Genomic DNA, 23,285 nt, shown 5'->3' on the forward strand with positions numbered 1-23,285 from the left:
TTATCAATAGAGTGAAATTAAGGTGTCACTGATGAGACTGCTTAAGAAGTTGATCAATTATATTATCTAAACTAGGAATAAAGGACCATAATCACACCTACATATTCTTCTTTATAAAGGAATCACAGAGAGAACACAATCTATTCTACCTCATTCAGACAGGGCAATACCTAAATCATTTCCAGTCTCTTAAAATTCTAATATGATAATATTATATAACCTTTTCTTGAGACCCATTCCAATATTTTGAAGCCATGGCTGTTGTAATTAATTCTTCCCTCGGATTTCTACAAACCAGTTTTCTTTGTAATTGTTTTGCTTCTGCTTATGTCAATTCCTCAAAATCAAAGTTACTCAGTGAATTGTCATAATTTGTAGAGCCGACTTCAACTTTCTCCAGCAAATCTTTCATTTTAAGGAAAACACAAACAAATCACAAGAAATTCCAAATAAGCACTACCACTTGTCACCTTTGGGATTAAGGCACTGAACGCAGAATTTCTCCAGCATCAGAACAGAAACGGCATTTAGGCTCTAAAGCAGGAGTGAACCAACTATAACCTGCCTCCTGTTTTTGTTAATGAAGTTTTACTGGGACACAGACATACCCATTCATTTACATATTGTTTATAGATTTTTTTGAGTGTCACAATGACAGTTACATAGTCCAGACAGAGACTGTGCGGCTCACAAAGCCAAACATAATTACTATCTGACCCTTTATAGAAAAAATTTACTAAACCTGCTATAGCAAAAGATTTTAAGATCAAACAGAAGACCAGAAACAGATCCACAGTTATACAGTCATTTGATTACAGATAACAGTGCCAAAGTAATCCACTGGAGAAAGGAAGGTTTTTTTCAACAAATGGTGCTGCAACAACTAGATATTCATATGGGAAAAAAAATGAACCCTTGACTCCTAACGTACACTATACAAAAAAGCTAATTAGAGATGGATCAAAGGTAAGAGCAAAAAATTGAAAGCTGCTAAAAGAAAACACAGGACAGTATCTTCATGACTGAAGGCAGACAAAGATTTTTTTTTAAATTGGTAAATTAGAGTTCATAAAAACACATCTGCCTAAAGGGCCTGCTAGTGGGAATTGACACTCTGTGCCTGACAATTTGAAATATTGTTCTCCCCTTCCCTTGCTGATACAAAAAAAATGAAACAAGACCCATACCTCATACCATACACAAAAACTAACTCCAAATGGATCAAAGACCTAAGCATGAAGACTAAAACGATACAGATCATGGCAGAAAAAATACGGACAACGTTAGGAGCCCTAATACAAGCCATAAACAGAATATAAAACATTATTAAAAATGACGAAGAGAAACCAGATAACTGGGAGCTCCTAAAAATCAAACACCTATGCTCATCTAAAGATTTCACCAAAAGAGTAAAAAGACCACCTACAGATTGGGAAAAAATTTCAGCTATGACATCTCCGACCAGCGCCTGATCTCTAAAATCTATATGATTCTGTTAAAACTCAACCACAAAAAGCAACCCAATTAAAAATTGGGCAAAGGATATGAACATTCACTTCACTAAAGGAGATATTCAGGCGGCTAACAGATACATGAGAAAATGCTCTCGATCATTAGCCATTAGAGAAATGCAAATTAAAACTACCATGAGATTTCATCTCACTCCAACAAGGCTGGCATTAATCCAAAAAACACAAAATAATAAATGTTGGAGAGGCTGCGGAGAGATTGGAACTCTCATACACTGCTGGTGGGAATGTAAAATGGTACAACCAGTTTGGAAATCAATCTGGCGTTTCCTTAAAAAGTTAGAAATAGAACTACCATACAACCCAGAAATCCCACTCCTCGGAATATATCCTAGAGAAATAAGAGCCTTTACACGAACAGATATATACACACCCATGTTTATTGCAGCACTGTTTACAATAGCAAAAAGCTGGAAGCAATCAAGGTGTCCATCAACAGATGAATGGATAGATAAATAAATAATGGTATATTCACACAATGGAATACTATGCATCAATAAAGAACAATGATGAATCTGTGAAACATTTCATAACATGGAGGAACCTGGAAGGCATTATGCTGAGTGAAATTAGTCAGATGCAAAAGGACAAATATTGTGTAAGACCACTATTATAAGATCTTGAGAAATAGTTTAAACTGAGAAGAACACATTCTTTTGTGGTTATGAGAGGAGGGAGGGAGGGAGGGAGGGTGGGAAAGAGTTATTTACTGATTAGATAGTAGACAAGAACTACTTTAGGTGAAGGGAAGGACAACACACAAAACAGGCAAGGTCAACACAATTGGACTAAACCAAAAGCAAAGAAGTTTCCTGAATAAACTGAATGCTTTGAAGGTCAGCGGAGCAAGGGCAGGGGTTTGGGGACTATGGCTTCAGGGGACATCTAAGTCAATTGGCAAAATAAATTCTATTAAGAAAACATTCTGCATCCCACTTCCAAGTGTGGCATCTGGAGTCTTAAACGCTAACAAGCGGCCATCTAAGATGCATCAATTGGTCTCAACCCACCTGGATCAAAGGAGAATGAAGAACACCAAGGTCACATGATAACTATAAGCCCAAGAGACAGAAAGGGCCACATGAAATAGAGACTTACATCATCCTGAGACCAGAAGAACTAGATGGTGCCCAGCCACAACCAATGACTGCCCTGACAGGGAGCACAACAGAGAACCCCTGAGGGAGCAGAACAGTGGGATGCAGACCCCAAATTCTCATAAAAAGACCAGACTTAATGGTCTGACTAAGACTAGAAGAATTCTGGCGGTCATGGTCCCCAAACCTGTTGGCCCAGGACAGGAACCATTCCTGAAGACAACTCAGGAGACATGGATTGGACTGGACAATGGGCTGGAGAGAGATGCTGATGAGGAGTGAGCTACTTGTATCAGGTGGACACTTGAGACTATGTTGGCATCTCCTGTCTAGAGGGGAGATGGGAGGGTAGAGGGGGTTAGAAACTGGCAAAACAGTCACAAAAGAAGAGACTGGAAGGAGGGAGCTGGCTGACTTATTAGGGGGAGAGTAAGTGGGAGTATGTAATAAGGTGTATATAAGTTTATATGTGAGAGACTGACTTGATTGGTAAACTTTCACTTAAAGCACAATAAAAATTATTTTTTTAAAAACTGGTGGGGGCGGGGCCAAGATGGCGGACTAGGTGGACACTACCGCGGATCCCTCTTGCAACAAAGACGTGTAAAAACAAGTGAATTGATCACATACATAACAATCTACGAACTCTGAACAACAAACACAGACTTAGAGATGGAAAATGAACAAATACGGGCAGACAGCGACCGTTTTCAGAACTAGGAGCCAGCGTACCAGGCAGGTGACCTTCGGAGCCCGATCTGGGGCAGAGCCCAGGGGGGCAGACGGCACAGACAAGGGGCCCAGCCCTACACCCCGAACTCATCCCGGGAGGGAGTCTAGCTGGTTGGCGCGGGCGGTGTAGGGCCACAGCCGGAGGGAGAAGCACCCGGGAGGCAGTGACTGATCTTGGAGCGGGGAGAGCAGCGTCCCAGCTGGGGAGCCGTCCCGCCAAGAGTTTGGCGGGAAGTGGGCGTGGCACGAGCGCGGGGATCAGCTATATTTCCCTAAAGCGACCCCGGGGCGGGGCCCACATGTTCGTGCGGGGGACGCCCACCCAGTTCGCGCGTGAGACACGGCGCGCCGGAGGGAGAAGTCCCCGGAAGGAAGTGACTGGTCTTGGAGCGGGGAGAGCAGCGTCCCAGCCGGGAAGCCGTCCCGCTGGGATTTTGGCGAAAGCGGGCGGGGTGTGAGAGTGGGGATCAGTTATATTCCCCTGAATTGACCCAATGGGCGGGCCCACCTGGTCGTGCGGGTGACGTCCACCCAGTTCGCGCGAGTGGTGCGGCGCACCAGAGGGAGAAGTCCCTGGGAGGAAGTGACTGGTCTCAGAGCGGGGAAAGCAGCGTCCCCGCCGGGGAGCTGTCCCGCTGGGATTTGGGCATGCGCGGGTGGGGCGTGAGCACGGGGTCCAATTATATTCCCCTGAATAGACCCTGGGGGCGGGCCCACCTGGTTGTGCGGGTGACATCCAAACAGTTCGCGCGAGCGGTGGGGCGCACCGGAGGGAGAAGTCCCCGGGAGGAAGTTACTGGTCTCGGAGCGGGGAGAGTAGCGTCCCAGCCGGGGAGCCGTCCCGCTGGGATTTTGGCGGACGAGGGCGGAGAGTGAACGCGAGGATCAGCTCTATATTCTGTGGTGCTAAAATCCTAGCTCTCTGATCCCTCCCCCACCCTCCCCAGGCGGCTCCATTAACATCTGAATACCCTGAGCCAGAGGGAGAATTCAGATAGGGATCTGACTACTTTTTTTTTTAGCTGATTACCTGGAAAATCTAGTTTCCCAGTGATGGCTCGGAGACAGCAGTCCATATCAAACCACATAAAGAAACAGCCCATGACAGCTTCTCCAACCCCCCAAACAAAAGAATCAAAATCTTTCCCAAATGAAGATACAATCCTGGAATTATCAGATACAGAATATAAAAAACTAATTTACAGAATGCTTCAAGATATCACAAATGAAATTAGGATAACTGCAGAAAAAGCCAAGGAACACACTGATAAAACTGTTGAAGAACTCAAAAAGGTTATTCAAGAACATAGTGGAAAAATTAATAAGTTGCAAGAATCCATAGAGAGACAGCATGTAGAAATCCAAAAGATTAACAATAAAATTACAGAATTAGACAACGCAATAGAAAGTCAGAGGAGCAGACTCGAGCAATTAGAATGTAGACTGGGACTTCTGGAGGACCAGGGAATCAACACCAACATAGCTGAAAAAAAATCAGATAAGAGAATTAAAAAAAATGAAGAAACCCTAAGAATCACGTGGGACTCTACCAAGAAGGATAACTTGCAAGTGACTGGAGTCCCAGAACAGGGAGGGGGGACAGAAAACACAGAGAAAATAGTTGAAGAACTTCTGACACAAAACTTCCCTGACATCATGAAAGACGAAAGGATATCTATCCAAGATGCTCATCGAACCCCATTTAAGATTGATCCAAAAAGAAAAACACCAAGACATATTATCATCAAACTTGCCAAAACCAAAGACAAACAGAAAATTTTAAAAGCAGCCAGGGAGAAAAGAAAGGTTTCCTTCAAGGGAGAATCAATAAGAATAAGTTCAGACTACTCAGCAGAAACCATGCAGGCAAGAAGGGAATGGGACGACGTATACAGAGCACTGAAGGAGAAAAACTGCCAACCAAGGATCATATATCCAGCAAAACTCTCTCTGAAATATGAAGGAGAAATTAAGATATTTACAGATAAACACAAGTTTAGAGAATTTGCAAAAACTAAACCAAGACTGCAAGAAATGCTTAAGGAGATTGTTTGGCCTGATGACCAATAGTATCAGGTACCAGCACAATACAAGGTCACAAAACAGAACGTCCTGATATCAATGCAACTCAAATAGGGAAAGCACAAAAACAAACAAATTAAGATTAATTCTAAAAAATAAATAAACAAAATAAAACACATAACAGGAAATCATGGAAATCAATACATAAACGATCACAATAATCAAAAAGAGGGACTAAATATAGGAGGCATTGAACTGCCAGATGGACAGTGATACAAGGCGATATAGAACGATACAAGTTAGGTGTTTACTTAGAAAAATAGGGGTAAATAACAAGGTAACCACAAAAAGGAATATCAATTCCATAACTCAAGAAAAAAGCCAAGAAAAACGTAACGACTCAACAAACATAAAGTTAACCATTATGAAAATGAGGATCTCACAATCTACTAAGAAAAACGTCTCAGCACAAAAAAGCATGTGGAAAAATGAAATGGCCAACAACACACATAAAAAGGCATCAAAATGACAGCACTAAACACTTATTTATCTATGATTACGCTGAATGTAAATGGACTAAATGCACCAATAAAGAGACAGAGAGTCACGCACGGGATAAAGAAACACGAGCCATCTATACGCTGCCTACAAGAGACACACCTTAGCCTTAGAGACACAAACAAACTAAAACTCAAAGGATGGAAAAAAATATATCAAGCAAACAATAAGCAAAAAAGAAGAGGAGCAGCAATATTAATTTCTGACAAAATAGACTTTAGACTTAAATCCGCCACAAAGGATAAAGAAGGACACTATATAATGATAAAAGGGACAATTGATCAGGAAGACATAACCATATTAAATATTTATGCACCCAATGACAGGGCTGCAAGATACATAAATCAAATTTTAACAGAATTGAAAAGTGAGATAGACACCTCCACATTTATAGTAGGAGACTTCAACACACCACTTTCGGAGAAGGACAGGACATCCAGTAAGAAGCTCAATAGAGACACGGAAGACCTACTTTTACAACAATCAACCAACTTGACCTCATTGACTTATGCAGAACTCTCCACCCAACTGCTGCAAAATATACTTTTTTTTCTAGTGCACATGGAACATTCTCTAGAATAGACCACATATTAGGTCATAAAACAAATCTTTGCAGAATCCAAAACATCAAAATATTACAAAGCATCTTCTCAGACCACAAGGCAATGAAACTAGAAATCAATAACAGAAAAACTAGGGAAAAGAAATCAAATACTTGGAAAATGAACAATACCCTCCTGAAAAAAGACTGGGTTATAGAAGACATCAAGGAGGGAATAAGGAAATTCTTAGAAAGCAACGAGAATGAAAATACTTCCTATCAAAACCTCTGGGGCACAGCAAAAGCAGTGCTCAGAGGCCAATTTATATCGATAAATGCACACATACAAAAAGAAGAAAGAGCCAAAATCAGAGAACTGTCCCTACAACTTGAACAAATAGAAAGTGAGCAACAAAAGAACCCATCAGGCACCAGAAGAAAACAAATAATAAAAATTAGAGCTGAACTAAATGAATTGGAGAACAGAAAAACAATTGAAAGAATTAACGAAGCCAAAAGCTGGTTCTTTGAAAAAATTAACAAAATTGATAAACCATTGGCTAGACTGACTAAAGAAAAACAGGAAAGGAAACAAATAACCCGAATAAGAAACGAGAAGGACCACATCACAACAGAGCCAAATGAAATTAAAAGAATCATTTCAGATTACTACGTAAAATTGTACTCTAACAAATTTGAAAACCTAGAAGAAATGGATAAATTCTTGGAAAAATACTACCTACCTAAACTAACACATTCAGAAGTAGAACAACTAAATAGACCCATAACAAAAAAAGAGATTGAAACGGTAATCAAAAACCTTCCAACAAATAAAGTCCTGGCCCAGACGGCTTCACTGCAGAGTTCTACCAAACCTTCAGGGAAGACTTAACACCATTACTACTGAAGGTATTTCAAAGCATAGAAAAAGACGGAATACTACCCAACTCATTCTATGAAGCTACCATCTCCCTGATTACAAAAAAAGAAAATTTTAGACCTATATCTCTCATGAACATAGATGCAAAAATCCTCAACAAAATTCTAGCCAATAGAATCCAACAACACATCAAAAAAATAACTCACCCTGATCAAGTGGGATTTATACCAGGTATGCAAGGCTGGTTTAATATCAGAAGAACCATTAATGTAATCCATCACATAAATAAAACAAAAGATAAAAACCACATGATCTTATCAATAGATGCAGAAAAGGCATTTGACAAAGTTCAACACCCATTTATGATAAAAACTCTTACCAAAATAGGAATTGAAGGAAAATTCCTCAACATAATAAAGGGCATCTATGCAAAGCCAACAGCCAATATCACTCTAAATGGAGAGAACCTGAAAGCATTTCCCCTAAGAACGGGAACCAGACAAGGATGCCCTTTATCACCACTCTTATGCAACATCGTACTTGAAGTCCTAGCCAGGGCAATTAGGCTAGACAAAGAAATAAAGGGTATCCAGATCGGTAAGGATGAAGTAAAGCTATCACTATTTGCAGATGACATGATCGTATACATGGAAAACCCTAAGGAATCCTCCAGAAAACTACTGAAACTAATAGAAAAGTTTGGAAGAGTCTCAGGTTATAAAATAAACATACAAAAATCACTTGGATTCCTCTACATCAACAAAAAGAACACCGAAGAGGAAATCACCAAATCAATACCATTCACAGTAGCCCCCAAGAAGATAAAATACTTAGGAATAAATCTTACCAAGGATGTAAAAGACCTATACAAAGAAAACTATAAAACTCTGCTACAAGAAATTCAAAAGGACATACTTAAGTGGAAAAACATACCCTGCTCATGGATAGGAAGACTTAACATAGTAAAAATGTCTATTCTACCAAAAGCCATCTATACATATAACGCACTTCCAATCCAAATACCAATGTCATATTTTAAGGGGATAGAGAAACAAATCACTAATTTCATATGGAAGGGAAAGAACCCCCGGATAAGCAAAGCATTACTGAAAAAGAAGAAGAAAGTGGGAGGCCTCACTCTACCTGATTTCAGAACCTATTATACAGCTACAGTACTCAAAACAGCCTGGTACTGGTACAACAACAGGCACATAGACCAATGGAACAGAATTGAGAACCCAGATATAAATCCATCCATGTATGAGCAGCTGATATTTGACAAAGGACCAGTGTCAGTCAATTGGGGAAATGATAGTCTTTTTAACAAATGGTGCTGGCATAACTGGATATCCATTTGCAAAAGAATGAAACAGGACCCATACCTCACACCGTGCACAAAAACTAACTCCAAGTGGATCGAAGACCTAAACATAAAGACTAAAACGATAAAGATCATGGAAGAAAAAATAGGGACAACCCTAGGAGCCCTAATACAGGGCATAAACAGAATACAAAACATTACCAAAAATGATGAAGAGAAACCAGATAACTGGGAGCTCCTAAAAATCAAACACCTATGCTCATCTAAAGACTTCACCGAAAGAGTAAAAAGACCAGCTACAGACTGGGAAAGAATATTCAGCTATGACATCTCAGACCAGTGCCTGATCTCTAAAATCTACATGATTCTGTCAAAACTCAACCACAAAAAGACAAACAACCCAATCAAGAAGTGGGCAAAGGATATGAACACACATTTCACTAAGGAAGATATTCAGGCAGCCAACAGATACATGAGAAAATGCTCCCGATCATTAGCCATTAGAGAAATGCAAATTAAAACTACGATGAGATTCCATCTCACACCAACTAGACTGGCATTAATCCAAAAAACACAAAATAATAAATGTTGGAGAGGCTGCGGAGAGATTGGAACTCTCATACACTGCTGGTGGGATTGTAAAATGGTACAACCACTTTGGAAATCCATCTGGCGTTATCTTAAACAGTTAGAAATAGAACTACCATACAACCCAGAAATCCCACTCCTCGGAATATACCCTAGAGATACAAGAGCCTTCACACAGATATATGCACACTCATGTTTATTGCAGCTCTGTTTACAATAGCAAAAAGCTGGAAGCAACCAAGATGTCCGTCAACGGATGAATGCGTAAATAAATTGTGGTATATTCACACAATGGAATACTACGCATCGATAAAGAACAGTGACGAATCTCTGAAACATTTCATAACATGGAGGATTCTGGAAGACATTATGCTGAGCGAAATGAGTCAGAGGCAAAAGGACAAATATTGTATAAGACCACTATTATAAGATCTTGAGAAATAGAAAAAACGGAGAAGAACACATACTTTTGTGGTTACAAAGGGGGGAGGGAGGGAGAGGGCTTTTTATTGATCAATCAGTAGATAAGAACTGCTTTGGGTGAAGGGAAAGACAACACTCAATACAAGGAAGGTCAGCCTAATTGGACTGGACTAAAAGCAAAGAGGTTTCCGGGATAAAATGAAAGCTTCAAAGGTCAGCGGAGCAGGGGTTGGGGTCTGGGGAACTTGGTTTGAGGGGACTTCTAAGTCAATGGGCAAAATAATTCTATTATGAAAACATTCTGCATCCCACTTTGAATTGTGGCGCCTGGGGTCCTAAATGCCAACAAGCGGCCATCTAAGAAACATCAATTGGCCTCAACCCACCTGGAGCAAAGGCAAAGGAAGAACACCAAGGTCACACGACAACTAAGAACCCAGGAGACAGAAAGGGCCACATGAACCAGAGACCTACATTATCCTGAGACCAGAAGAACTAGTTGGTGCCCGGCCACAATCGATGTCTGCCCTGACAGGGAGCACAACAGACAACTCCTGAGGGAGCAGGAGACCAATGGGATACAGACCCCAAATTCTCATGAAAAGACCATACCTAATGGTATGACTGCGACTAGAGGAATCCCAGAGACAATGCTCCCCAGAACTTCTGATGGCACAGGACAGGAACCATCCCCGAAGACAACTCATCAGGCATGAGAAGGACTGGTCAGTGGTGGGGAGAGAGATGCTGATGAAGAGTGAGCTAATTAAATCAGGTGGACACTGGAGAGTGTGTTGGCAACTCTTGACTGGAGGGGGGATGGGAAGATAGAGAGAGAGGGAAGATGGCAAAATTGGCACGAAACGAGAGACTGAAAGGGCTGACTCAATAGGGGGAGAGCAAGTGGGAGAAGGGAGTAAGATGTATGTAAACCTACATGTGACAGACTGATTGGAATGGTAAATGTTCACTTGAAGCTTAATAAAAATTAATTAAAAAAAAAAAAAAAAGACACCAAGTCTGAAGGTGCCAGGGCAGTGGGAAGAAGTCATTTCTCTCCCACTCTGGGCTGGACTGTACTATAAGCCCCAAAGCCATCTTGCCTGGTCCTGTGCCTTAGCTCTTTAGTTATTATCAGTTTAACGTATACCAGTGACTTTTTATGGCTCTGGACTGGGTAGGTAGTATGTTATTTCAGTTCTAATGTATTTAATGTCAAGCTCAGTCCCTTTTGAAATGCATGAAGCTCAGCCCACCTGAGTTGGAGAATCACTGTTCTGTAGGTTGAGCATTCTATTAGGTGATGCTTCCTGGATGTATTGATTTTATAAACTTCTGTAAACTTAAAAAAAAAACAACTGGTAAATTAGAGTTCATCAAAATACACATCTGCCTAAAGGGCCTGCTAGTGGGAATTGACACTCTGTGCCTCCCAATTTGAAATACTGTCCTCCCCTTCCCTTACTGCTACAAATTCTACCCCAACTAGCTCAGCTTCTCACCTCTTACTTTTTTGTTCACTCCAGAAACTTTCCTTACTAACCCCAGATGGTTCCTCTGATGAAACGGCCTGAAAAATCAACAGTAAATCTTGATTTTCCACTGGAATACAGATAAATCCTTTGGTCACATCTCAGTTAAAATGATTTACCATTATCACTTAGGAAGCACTTGCTTTCTATTTATCTCCCATTCAGCATACAAACTACAATCTGTAAAAAAAATTCTGTAGAAGACTTAAAAATGATGTGTACTTCAGGCCAGAAAACTCTGAAGTGAGAGTGAAAAGCACTGTTGGACATATTCACTACATCAAGAAGCATAAAGAAAGGGCAAAATCTAAAATCTCAAAAAATGACAAAACCAGCAGGCCCTGGGCGTTCACATTAGCAATATGTCATAGCTTCCCACAAAGATTCCATTTTCCCATCCCCAATACACCATCTCACAAGGCCTAAAAAACAACTACCATTGTCAGAGCTGAGAATGTGCCTTTTCATTCTGGTAGGCAGACAGGTACTAGTTGGGGTAGAGCAGAGGGAGATATATGTGCCAGGTATCTCCAGTTGGAAACCTGAACTTCTTCTCCCACAGGTACAGCATCGCATGTAGTGATTAGCTCTGGCCCAGGATCAAAACAACAACAACAACAAAAAATAGCTACTACTTACTGAATTTTTACTATACGGCAGACATCATGCTACAGTGCTTATACATAATTAATCCTTATAACAACTGTTATCAGGTAGGTACTTACTATCATTTCCATTTTTGCAGACATAAAAACTGAGACACAGAGAAGTTAGGTAATTTGCCTAGGTATAGAGAGTGGTGAAATCAGAATTCTAACTCCATTCTGACTGACACTAAACCTATAATTATATAATACCTTGGGATGGTGAATCGATAAATTTCTAGGAATAATTTCATACATTTGTATACTGGGTCTGCCTACAACTGACTTCACATCAGGATCCTATCAGGTTCATCAGCTAAACTGTAGACTTTACATACTTTAATAAAGCATCACGATAATAAAATCTATTAAGAAAACATCCTGTATCCCACTTTGGTGAGTGGCCTCTGGGGTCTTAAATGCTAGCAAGCGGCCATTGACGATGCATCAATTGGTCTCAACCCACCTGGAGCAAAGGAGAATAAAGAACACCAAAGACACAAGGTAATTACGGAGCCCAAGAGACAGAAAGGGCCACATAAATCTGAGACTACATCAGCCTGAGACCAGAAGAACTAGATGGTGCCTGGCTATAACCGATGACTGCCCTGACAGGCAACACAACAGAGAATCCCTGATGGAGCAGGAGAGCAGTGGGATGCAGACCTCAAATTGTCATAAAAAGCCCAGACCTAATGGTCTGACTGAGACTAGAAGGACCCCAGAGGTCATGGTCTTCCCGAGACCTTCTGTTAACCCAAGATTGGAACCATTCCCAAAGCCAACTCTTTGGACAGGGACTGGACTGGACTATAAGATAGAAAATGGTACTGGTGAGGAGTGAGCTTCTTGGCTCAAGTAGATACATGAGACTATGTGGGAAGCTCCTGTCTGGAGGGAGGAGATGAGAAGGCAGAGGGGGACAGAAGTTGGCTGAATGGACATGGTGAATACAGGGTGGAGAGAAGGAGTGTGCTGTCTCACTAGGGGTAGAGCAACTAGGAGTATATAGCAACTTGTACATAAATTTTTCTATGAGAGAGTGACTTCATTTGTAAACTTGCACTTAAAGCACAATAAAAGTAAGTAAGTAAATAAAGCATCACAACTACTATTTTAAAAAGCAGGCAACATTTCACAATAAACATCTTACCAACATACCTATCCTTATGTTACCCATCTTGCTTTGTAATGTGATATTGCCTGTAAATGAGAAAAGGAAAAGAGAATTATATACATTAAGACTAATCTAAAAAGAAACAATTTTATATGGTATCCTAAAACATGGTTGGGTACCATTTAACAATTATATGTTGGCAATTTTGCTAATATCATAAATCTGGTCAGAGATTTAGTTGCAATAACTAACTAAAATAACTAGCTTTGAGCATCTATGCAAACCCCCTTCCTCCACTCCCAAACCTTAAGTTTTTCTAGAATAACTGCAAAACAAACCACCATACTTCCTGAGAAACATGGAGAAAATAATACTTCTATAATGCCAGAAATGAAAAAAATTATTCAAATGTACTCACTATGAGTTTTCAACCTAAACATCAATGAATTTATCACACCACAGGTTTTGAACCATGTAACACTAAAATATTCTATGGAAAAAATAATTACTGTTATTTTTCAGGCCACTATGTCATGTCTGTCAGATTAAGGTGATCTCTGTACCAAGACTTAAAGTGATTTTGGATAGCAGGGATAATGAATACACTGAAGTATGACTAACAAAGAAAAAAAGCTTCAAAGGTTTCCATCTTCTGATATAAACATACTTTCTAGGACAGGTATCAGCTACCACAACCATTCTTCACAGCCCCCTTCCTCCAATACCAAAAGATAGTAGGGTTTTTCTTCATGTGTGTTTTTGTATGTATGATTACTTCTGGAGCCATAAGATAATACTACTCATATTTACTCCACCAAAACTAGAAGCAATAATATTATCTCTTCTGTCATAACTCCAAAAATACACTGAAAAGTAAATGAATAACTCTTATCTCAGAATTAATCTAAAGTATTTTTTTATAAATGAATTTATTTATTTAATTTCATTGCATCTCATGAACACTGACATGTATCCATACCTGGAAAAAAACAAAAGGCAGTTGATTCATTTCAGTCAGATGTGCTTCAACTGTACAAATCCCTCTAAAGATCTTACATTCCATTATATTTCTTACATGAACAAGTGGTATATTTATGTAGGAATAAAAATCTGGCTTATGTGTGTAAGTTAAGCTCATAAAATTTCCTTCAAATCTCAGTATATTAGAAGGACATGAAGATCTTGTTAAATGTTATGTAAATTTTAATTCATTCATTATGTTCTGTACACTCTTACAATTTTCAAACATAGTAAATGCATAGATTCACCATCATATGCAAATAGTGACCAAAGATTATACAGCTTCAAAGATGGCTTCTAACAATGCCCACATCCTGATATTCATACCCTATATAATCTCTGCTTACATGTGCGATGGACCTAATGACTTGCTTTTAATGAAGAAAATGGGGCAAAAGTGATGGGATGCCACTTCTGAAATTAGGTTACAAAAAGATGCTGGCCTCTGTCTTGCTAGCTTTCTCTTGTTGTAATGGAAGCCAGCTGCCATGCTGTCAACTGAGCTATGGAGAGGTCCACTTGGCAAGGAAATGAAAGAGGCCTCTGACCAATAGCCAGTGAGAACTGAATCCTGCAACAACCACATGAGTGAGTTGGGAGACAGGTTCTTCCCAAGCCAAACCTTCGAATAAGTCCACAGCCCTGGCTGACACCTTGTAAGAAAACTTGAGGCAGAGGACCCAGTTAAGCCACACTCAAATTCCTGACCCACACAAACTGAGACAAGTTGGATGTTTCAGTCATCAAGTTCTGAGGTAATTTGTTACACAGCAACTCTATGGAGCAGTTCTACTCTGTTCTATAGGGTTGGTTGCTATGAGTAGGAATCGACCCATTGGCAACAGGTTTTTTGGTTTGTTACACAGAAGTGGGTAAGTAGTACAGATGTTGATTCCTGGAAGTGGGATGCTGCCATAATAAATACATTTAAAAAATGTGGAAGTGGCTTTGGAACTGGGCAATTGGCAAAGGTTGAAAGGATTTTTTTGAGTAGCACTTTGAGAACACCTAAATTATCTTGAACAAACTGTTCACAGAAATCCTCAAAAACACTGCCCACGAGGGCTCAAAAGGAAGTGAGGAAAATGTTTTGAAAGCTGAGAGGATGGGATATTCTTGATAGGCAGTGGCAGCAACTTAGCAACACTACTGCCTTCACGAACATGGAAAGTAGAAAATGTGCCAAATGAATTGAGTGATTTAGCTAAGAAGACGTTCAAGCAAAGTCAAAGTGTTGAGGTGCTGCCTGATTTTTTTTCTTGTTACTTTACAGAAAGAGGAGAGAAATAAGCTAAAGCTAAAGGAAGGACTGTTAAAAAGGAACCAGGACTTCATGGCTTTGAAAAGTCTCACCTTCTCCAGATGGTAACAGATGCTAAAATTAAGAAATAGCTTCCCAACAAAGCTTGAACCCAGGGCACCTCCAGGAGAACATGGCCTAAAAATGAAGGGGTGACTGTAAAACCTTTTGTAAGGCCCCCAAAAGATCAATGGTGATACCTCGCAGTCTTAATCAGTTACATAAAAAGTCCTTAAAAAAAATTAAGGGTATATCTCACCAATCTTCTCAAGCATTAAACCCACTGCCATCGAGTCAATTCTGACTCATAGTGACCCTACAGGACAGAGCAGAACTACCCCAAAGAGTTTCCAAGGAGCAGCTGGTGGATTCAAACTGCTAACCTTTTGGTTAGCAGCCAAGCTCTTAGCCACTTGGAGACATTGTACTTTGACATCTCTGCAGGAGCTATATTTTGAAGAGATTTATGGATATGGTTTTGTCTACTGGAATGCACTGTAATGAGATTCACAGGAGGCCCACAAGTTTTTGAGAGAATTCAGCAAAAACACTGCTACTTCAACTGAAAGGGCCAAGGACAGTACAAAGCAAAAAGAGGCCAAAATTCTACTGGCAGGACAGAGACTAAGAGAACTCCTCACCTGCAAATACAGGCTACATTTCAAGAAAATAGATGGCTGCCTCAGGAGGTGGGACCAAAAGCTCAGAGGACAAAGCCTCAACCCATGAAGAATCCCTAGGCCCTAAGACTTAATTAAGGGACCTCCCACATTTTCCCACCTGAATTTCAAAATCAATTATGAACCAGTGACTCCTTGGTGTCTCTCACTTCCCCCTTTTGAACAGGAACGCCTATAGTAGTTATCCTACGCCTGTCTGACCATTTTATGTTGGGTGTGGGATGGGGGAGATAACTTGTCTTTTTACTTCAGAGGTCTTCAGATACAGAGGAACTGTACACAAAGAGCTATACTTAAGGAATTACACCTCAGGAGCCTTATCTATACCCAGAATTGATTTAGATACAAAGACTCTGGAGTTTCAGCTGATACATAATAGGATGAGACTTTTGGGGACCTTGCAAGGGATTAAGTCCATTTTGTATGTGGGAGGGACATGAATCATTGATGGGCCGGAGGTAAACTTGGCGATACAAAACCTTATATCTGGGGAGATATACATGTGAAAAGTTAAAAATTAATATATATTAATATTATTAAAAAACATCACAAATGAACAGCATGAATTACATTGCCATAGCCATTGAGAAGAAAGAGATCATAGCAACCTGACATGATTAGGGAGGGTAGTCACATAGGACAAATCATCTGAGCTGAGATTTGAAACACAGGAACATTTGACTATGTTGAGAAGGAAGGATTTTCTGGGAAAAAGAATTATATAAGCAGACGTAAGAAGGTAGAACTACACATGCGTATCACAGGACAGTTAGGCTGGAGCAATTAGACAAGTCCATGAGGACAGGGATAATGTCTTTCTTATTTAGCACCTTATTTGGAGAGCTTGGAGCCCAGATGGCACAGCAGTTAAAAGCCTGGCTGCTAATCAAAAGGTCAGCAGTTTGAATCCACCAGCTGCTCCTTGGAAACCCTATGGGGCGGCAGTTCTACTCTGTCCTATAGTTCGCTATGAGTCGGAATCGACTTGACGGCAATGGGTTTTGGAGAGCGTAGCACAGTGCTGAGTACATAGTAAACATTATTATTTTTTGAAAGATCAATTGAAAAAATCTGAAAAAGTAGGTTAAGAACAATCTGTGGAAGAATCATGGAATGCTAGCCTATTGATTTTATCCTGTCCTTCTGAGGGAGTCATTAAGGAATTTCAATTTTTTTTTTTTTTTAATAACATAAGAAAGCCATGCTTTAGGAGGATTAACCTAGCGTGAGACAATGGGTATTCCATACCCATAATTCTCTTTACTGCTTCCACCTCCTGAACACTTCAAAAATAAGATGAAGCAGACCACTGGTATTCATAATTTTAACTATTAATGCAGATCTATGATATACAATTTTATAATCATTTAGCAAGTGAGTCCTACCATTTACAAAGCAAGAAAAAAGAGCTTTGTCTTATACTAGTCTTCAATGAATTCAGTAAAAAAAAAAATTCTTTCTATGAAAACAGACCCTTTCTCAAAAAGCTAATCATTAGTTCCAATTATGAAAGTAAAGATGCCTCAAGAAAGCGATGATTCTTAGACTTAGAAAATAGAACTTTTAGATCCATTAAAAAATAAGGACTAGTTTATATTGTAGCAGTACCTATAAAGAGTCTTAGACCACATCCCTCTTGAGTGTTACAGTTCTGCTGTAGATTAAAAGCATAATGGAACAAAACAACAACAAAATTACGGAAATAAAGAATATTTATAAACATAATAAAAATAATATTTGCAAATATTTTTGTCAATGCTACAGGTTTTTTTAAAGCAGTAAACAAAAGATATATTTTCAACTCATATCAAAATATTTAGAAAATTCCTAACTGAAGCAAAAATATTCCAAAGTCATTAAAATATACAAAATGGATCTCTTGGCCTCAAATAGTTCGTAGAATGAAGTAAAATATTTAAAAGTACACCAATCAATCAAATGGGCATTACTAGAGTACAGTTTTGTATATTTTTTTTTCACCCATTTCATCTCCAATCACTGAAAATATTAAACTAGTAAGTATTTGAGGGGATTTTAAAAGCTTTCTAATAAAGCAGATGCTGTATGCTCTGCAATAATTATGTGTGCTGACACTACTCTCAAGTTATCCAACTTTTCCACAAACCCCAGGATTTGAGAAAATACAGTTTTTCTTAACTTGCAACCCTTCATTCTAGCATAGTTTTAGGAAAAAATAAGCAGTCAAAGATAAACACTGGTTTACTTTTCTTCACTAAAAAAAAAATGTGATTGTGGTTAAAATAGCACCTTTACTCTCATAATCCAAACAGAGCAATAAAATATCTTTAAAAGTTCAGTTCTTGTTTGTTTTTCTGGGGGACAAGGGGACAAGCAAAGGGACGTACTTGTTATTTGCAAGCCATGGCACTAAACACTAAGATGCAGAGTGAATAAAACATGATCTTTGCTCTCGAGGAGTTTATAATTAGGCAAGAATTTATGGGTCAATGAAAGGCCAGAGATGAGGAGAGGATGCATTAGCCAAGCACTGAAAATATTGCTAAAATATAACCAGATAAAGAAGGCTAAGAAAAGGATTACAGGCAGAATATAAACAGCATGATCAAAGGCTCTGATCAAAGACTCATAGGTATAAAATGGATAAGAATGTGTACAGGAAAAAGTAAGAGATTATGCAATTTTGGAAGACTATGTATAGAGTCAGAAGAGGGAAATGGCAAGTCACTAAGGAAGTAGAAAAGGGTGTGAATAAGAGAATATGTTCAATGTGCATTCCTAATAAACTACCTTAAGTACAGTGATGGATGGATTTGAAGGAGGTAAGAGAGGAGGTGAAGTTATTGTACAGCCCAGCCAAGAGATGATGAGGGTCTGAAACAGGACAGTCGAAATTGAAAGGAAAAAGATGGGACAGAGTGAGGAAACATTTAATATTTGATAAACGTTGGGGAAACTTGGTGATTGACTAGATGTGGGAGGCGAAAGAGAGGGGAATTTGGTATGAGACAGTGGGTGCTTCCATACTTATAATTCTCTTTATTGCTTCCACCTTCTGAACACTTCAAAAATAAAGTAAGGCAGACCCTTGATATTCATGGTTTTAACTATTAGTGTTATCTGTGATATAGAGTTTTACAGTCAATCATTTAGCTAGTGCCCTGGCGGCACAGATATTAAGTGTTCGGCTGCTAACCAAAAGGCTGGCAGTTCCAATCCACCAACTGCTCCCTGGAAACCCTATGGGGCAGTTCCGCTCTGTCCTGTAGGGTCGCTATGAATTGGAATCAACTCGATGGCAATGGGTTTGGTTTGGTTTATTTAGCTAGTGAGTCCAGTCACCCACATGGCAAAGCAAAAGAACTTTACTGTCTTATATTATGAATGCAGTAAAAAGTTTACTATTTCTCTAATGAAAATATGGACTTCTAGATTTGTGGCTTGAGGAGCTAGGTACATAGTAACATCAAAAACTGAAAATGGAAATAAAGGAAGAGGAACAGATTATGGATGAGTGATGGAGGTTGGGATATGAGAAAAGAAAAGTAGAAATGTTAAGTCTGAAATGTGAAGATCCAAACGGGTATGTCTAACAAGCACAGGGATGTATAAGTTGGAAGCTAGTGCTAGAGATACACAGTTGAATCATCAGAATACAAGGGTAGTTAAGACTAGAAAGAATATAAGATGTCCAAGAAAAATAGGTAGACTAAGAAACATGAAACAAGAATGGAATCTTGGACAATACCAAGGTCAAAGTGGTGGAAAGGGGAGAAACTCATAGAAATTCGAGAAAGAGCAATTATGAATGTAAGATATGACAGATACGGCCAGGGTCCACTAGTATCTGTGTGCTTCTCTCCTTCCTTGGAACACTGCTAAACTCCATATCTCAGTCTCCTGCAGTTAGATGAGGCCATTAGAAAATACTCTAGCTAAAATAATGTGGGTAAAAGTAATAGAGGCACTTCTAGGCCTGGTTTCTAAAGTTTCCTGCATGATCCTCCATGCTCTCTCTTCATTTCATAGAAGCCTTGCAAGTCACACACTGAAGATGGCAGCACCACTTTTATGGAAGGAGCTGAGTCCTTGAACGCCTCCACAGAACTGGGCCAAGCCCAGGCACTGTATGGAACATCCACATTTTGTGTCAGATGCCATAACGACATAATAAATGGTCCTAAAACTCAAGGAGGTTAAAATATAGAATATAGCTGTAGTGCATCTGTATTGTAGTGCTGTCTGCCTGGAGGAAATATCTCTAGAATGAGCCAGAAAGCCCTCAAAGCAATGATGGAATCTGCGGTTGCAATCAAGAAATTTACCATGCCTACGTACACAAATTTGTCTGAGCACTGTTTAAAAACATCTCCTAGAAAGTCAAGAAAACTGGAACAAATCCTTGCCCTTCCACTGATTAACTTGTAATTGAGAGCAAATAATTAGAAACGCTCGGTGTTTCTCAAGCTGAAAGAACTGAAGAAAAAAATTCAAGCCTCAAGTTGCAATAGTGAAGGATTCCATGGGGAAAATATTAAACGACGCAGGAAGCATCAAAAGAAGATGGAAGGAATACACAGAGTCATTATACCAAAAAGAATTAGTTGATATTCAACCATTTCAAGAGGTGGCATATGATCAGGAACTGGTGGTACTGAAGGAAGAAGTCCAAGCTGCTCTGAAGGCACTGGTGAAAAACAAGGCTTCAGGAATTGATGGAATATCAACTGAGATGTTTCAACAAACAGATGCAGTGCTGGAGGTGCTCACTCATCTATGCCAAGAAATATGGAAGACAGCTGCCTGGCCAACTGACTGGAAGAGATCCATATTTATGTCTATTCCCAAGAGAGGTGATCCAACTGAATGTGGAAATTATAGAACAATATTATTAATACCACACACAAGCAATATTTTGCTGAAGATCGTTCAAAAACGGCTGCAGCAGTATATCGACAGGGAACTGCCAGAAATTCAGGCTGGTTTCAGAAGAGGACGCGGAACCAGAGATATCATTGCTGATGCCAGATGGATCCTGGCTGAAAGCAGAGAATACCAGAAGGATGTTTACCTGTGTTTTATTGACTATGCAAAGGCATTCGACTGTGTGGATCGTAATAAATTACAGATAACACTGTGAAGAATGGGAATTCCAGAACACTTAATTGTGCTCATGAGGAACCTTTACATAGATCAAGAGGCAGTTGTTCGGATAGAACAAGGGGATACTGATTGGTTTAAAGTCAGGAAAGGTGTGCGTCAGGGTTGTATTCTTTCACCCTACCTATTCAGTCTGTATGCTCAACAAATAATCTGAGAAGCTGGACTATATCAAGAAGAACAGGGCATCAGGATTGGAGGAAGACCCAACAACCTGCGTTATGCAGATGACACAACCTTGCTTGCTGAAAGTGAAGAGGACTTGAAGCACTTACTGATGAAGATCAAAGACCACAGTCTTCAGTATGGATTACACCTCAACACAAAGAAAACAAAAATCCTCACAACTGGACCAATGAGCAACATCACGATAAACAGAGAAAAGACTGAAGTTGTGAAGGATTTTATTTTCCTTGGATCCACAATCAACAGCCATGGAAGCAGCAGTCAAGAAATCAAAAGACGCATTTCATTGGGCAAATCTGCCGCAAAGGACCTCTTCAAAGGGCTGAAGAGCAAAGATGTCACCCTGAAGGCTAAGGTGTGCCTGACCCAAGCCATGGTATTTTCAATCACATCATATGTATGTGAATGCTGGACAATGAATCAGGAAGACAGAAGAAGAGCTGATGCCTTTGAATTGTGGTGCTGGCGAAGAATATTGAATATACCATGGACTGCCAAAAGAATGAACAAATCTGTCTTGGAAGAAGTGCGACCAGAATGCTCCTTAGAGGCAAGGATGGCAAGCCTGTGTCTTACATGCTTTGGACATGTTGTCAGGAGGGATCAGTCCCTGGAGAAGGACATCATGCTTGGCAGAGTACAGCGTCAGCGGAAAAGAGGAAGACCCTCAACAAGGTGGACTGACACAGTGGCTGCAACAATGAGCTCAAGCGTAACAACAATTCTAAGGATGGCGCAGGACCGGGCGGTGTTTCGTTCTGTTGTGCATAGGGTCGCTATGAGTCGGAACTGACTCGACAGCACCTAACAACAACAACATGTCTTGTTTTCTTCATTTGTAAACAGCTGATTGTCCATTAAGTAAAAGGGGCTGGCCCACTTAGCGACTCAATACATGTTTGCTTTTAAACAACCACTCACCCACCACTTGACACAGGGCCCCAAACTCATATACCTAGTAATATCTACCAAAAAGACTGTTATTGCATCATAATTGTAAAAAATGGCTTTTTACAACAGCTGAATGTTGTCTTTTTAAAATTCTACCTGAATTTTATAATCTTTCTAAAATCAGTTTATACCTTGCTTATGGAAAAAAGAAGCCAAACTATATAATAATCCTGAATATATATATTCCCAAAATAGCCTGCTTGTTGAATCAATGATGTAGTCAGACCTTGTTTGTGCTTTATAGCCATCACCATTTAGAAAAACAACCTGCTGATAAACAGATTCAGGGTTTCTGCTTGGGACAATCCTTAGGAGACATCTCCCCCTACTAAAATCCCAGCAGCTAGAACATAGGTCCTTCCTTCCACCAGCCATACCTCAAATCTCACCTACCAGGAGGTAGGACTAGAACATGCCCACTTCACCCCACAACTCCAAACTATAATAAAAACCCGTTGCTATCAAGCCGATTCCGACCCATAGCGACTCTGTAATAGCATGTTCATATAATACCCTAGGACAACAATGGGAATAGGAATGGCTTGGGAGGCACAGGCAAGAAATTTAGGCTGCCTGAAGGGTAATTTAAAAAGTAGGTAGGCACTGTGGTGTGACTAGGGAATGAAGAGAAGTTTCCTTTCTTATTGTACAGTCATGTGTCACTTAACATCCACAATACGTTCTGTGAAATAGAACATTATGTGATTTGGACGTTGTGCAAACACCGTATTACAGGCCTTCCCGAGGTTACGAATGTTGAACTTACAATAACAGGTACTTAAGAATGGACTGCCATAAAGCCTATTATTTAAAATTTTGAGTTAAATACATACAGTGGTTCATAATAAATGCACTATTTTGTGTTGTTCATGAAAACACTGCATAGTTTGGAAGTGTTTAAGTATTTTATATAAAAAGGTAAAATGTATACTGTATGCTAAGACAAACATTTGACTGATGGTAAATAAGAACAGTATGTACCTGTTCCAATTTACCTACAAATTCAAAAGACAGACTGAGGAACA

The 23,285-nt window shown here is 39.7% G+C and overlaps 2 protein-coding genes across 7 annotated transcripts in view; one reads left to right on the forward strand and one right to left on the reverse strand.

Moving 5' to 3' along the window:
- Window positions 1-23,285, forward strand: part of FBXL13 (F-box and leucine rich repeat protein 13) — a 358,734-nt gene that overhangs the window by 323,874 nt on the left and 11,575 nt on the right. The window contains exon 21 of one of the 2 annotated variants that reach the window (XM_049893086.1): window positions 15,278-16,591. The exons of the other annotated variant lie outside the window; for it this stretch is intronic. Within the exon in view, the coding sequence (XP_049749043.1) occupies window positions 15,278-15,299 (22 nt within the window). The 3' untranslated portion in view covers window positions 15,300-16,591. Of the gene's footprint in view, window positions 1-15,277; window positions 16,592-23,285 lie in introns of those variants that run through there. 2 annotated transcript variants of the gene reach the window in all.
- The window catches only part of FAM185A (family with sequence similarity 185 member A), a 159,093-nt gene that overhangs the window by 102,032 nt on the left and 33,776 nt on the right, over window positions 1-23,285 (reverse strand). For all 5 annotated transcript variants that reach the window (XM_049893112.1, XM_049893107.1, XM_049893108.1 and 2 more), the window contains exon 5: window positions 13,029-13,070. In XM_049893112.1, the coding sequence (XP_049749069.1) occupies window positions 13,029-13,070 (42 nt within the window). The remainder of the gene's footprint in view (window positions 1-13,028; window positions 13,071-23,285) is intronic.

The sequence above is a fragment of the Elephas maximus genome, chromosome 8 (assembly GCF_024166365.1).
Source record: "Elephas maximus indicus isolate mEleMax1 chromosome 8, mEleMax1 primary haplotype, whole genome shotgun sequence".
Taxonomy (NCBI): domain Eukaryota; kingdom Metazoa; phylum Chordata; class Mammalia; order Proboscidea; family Elephantidae; genus Elephas; species Elephas maximus.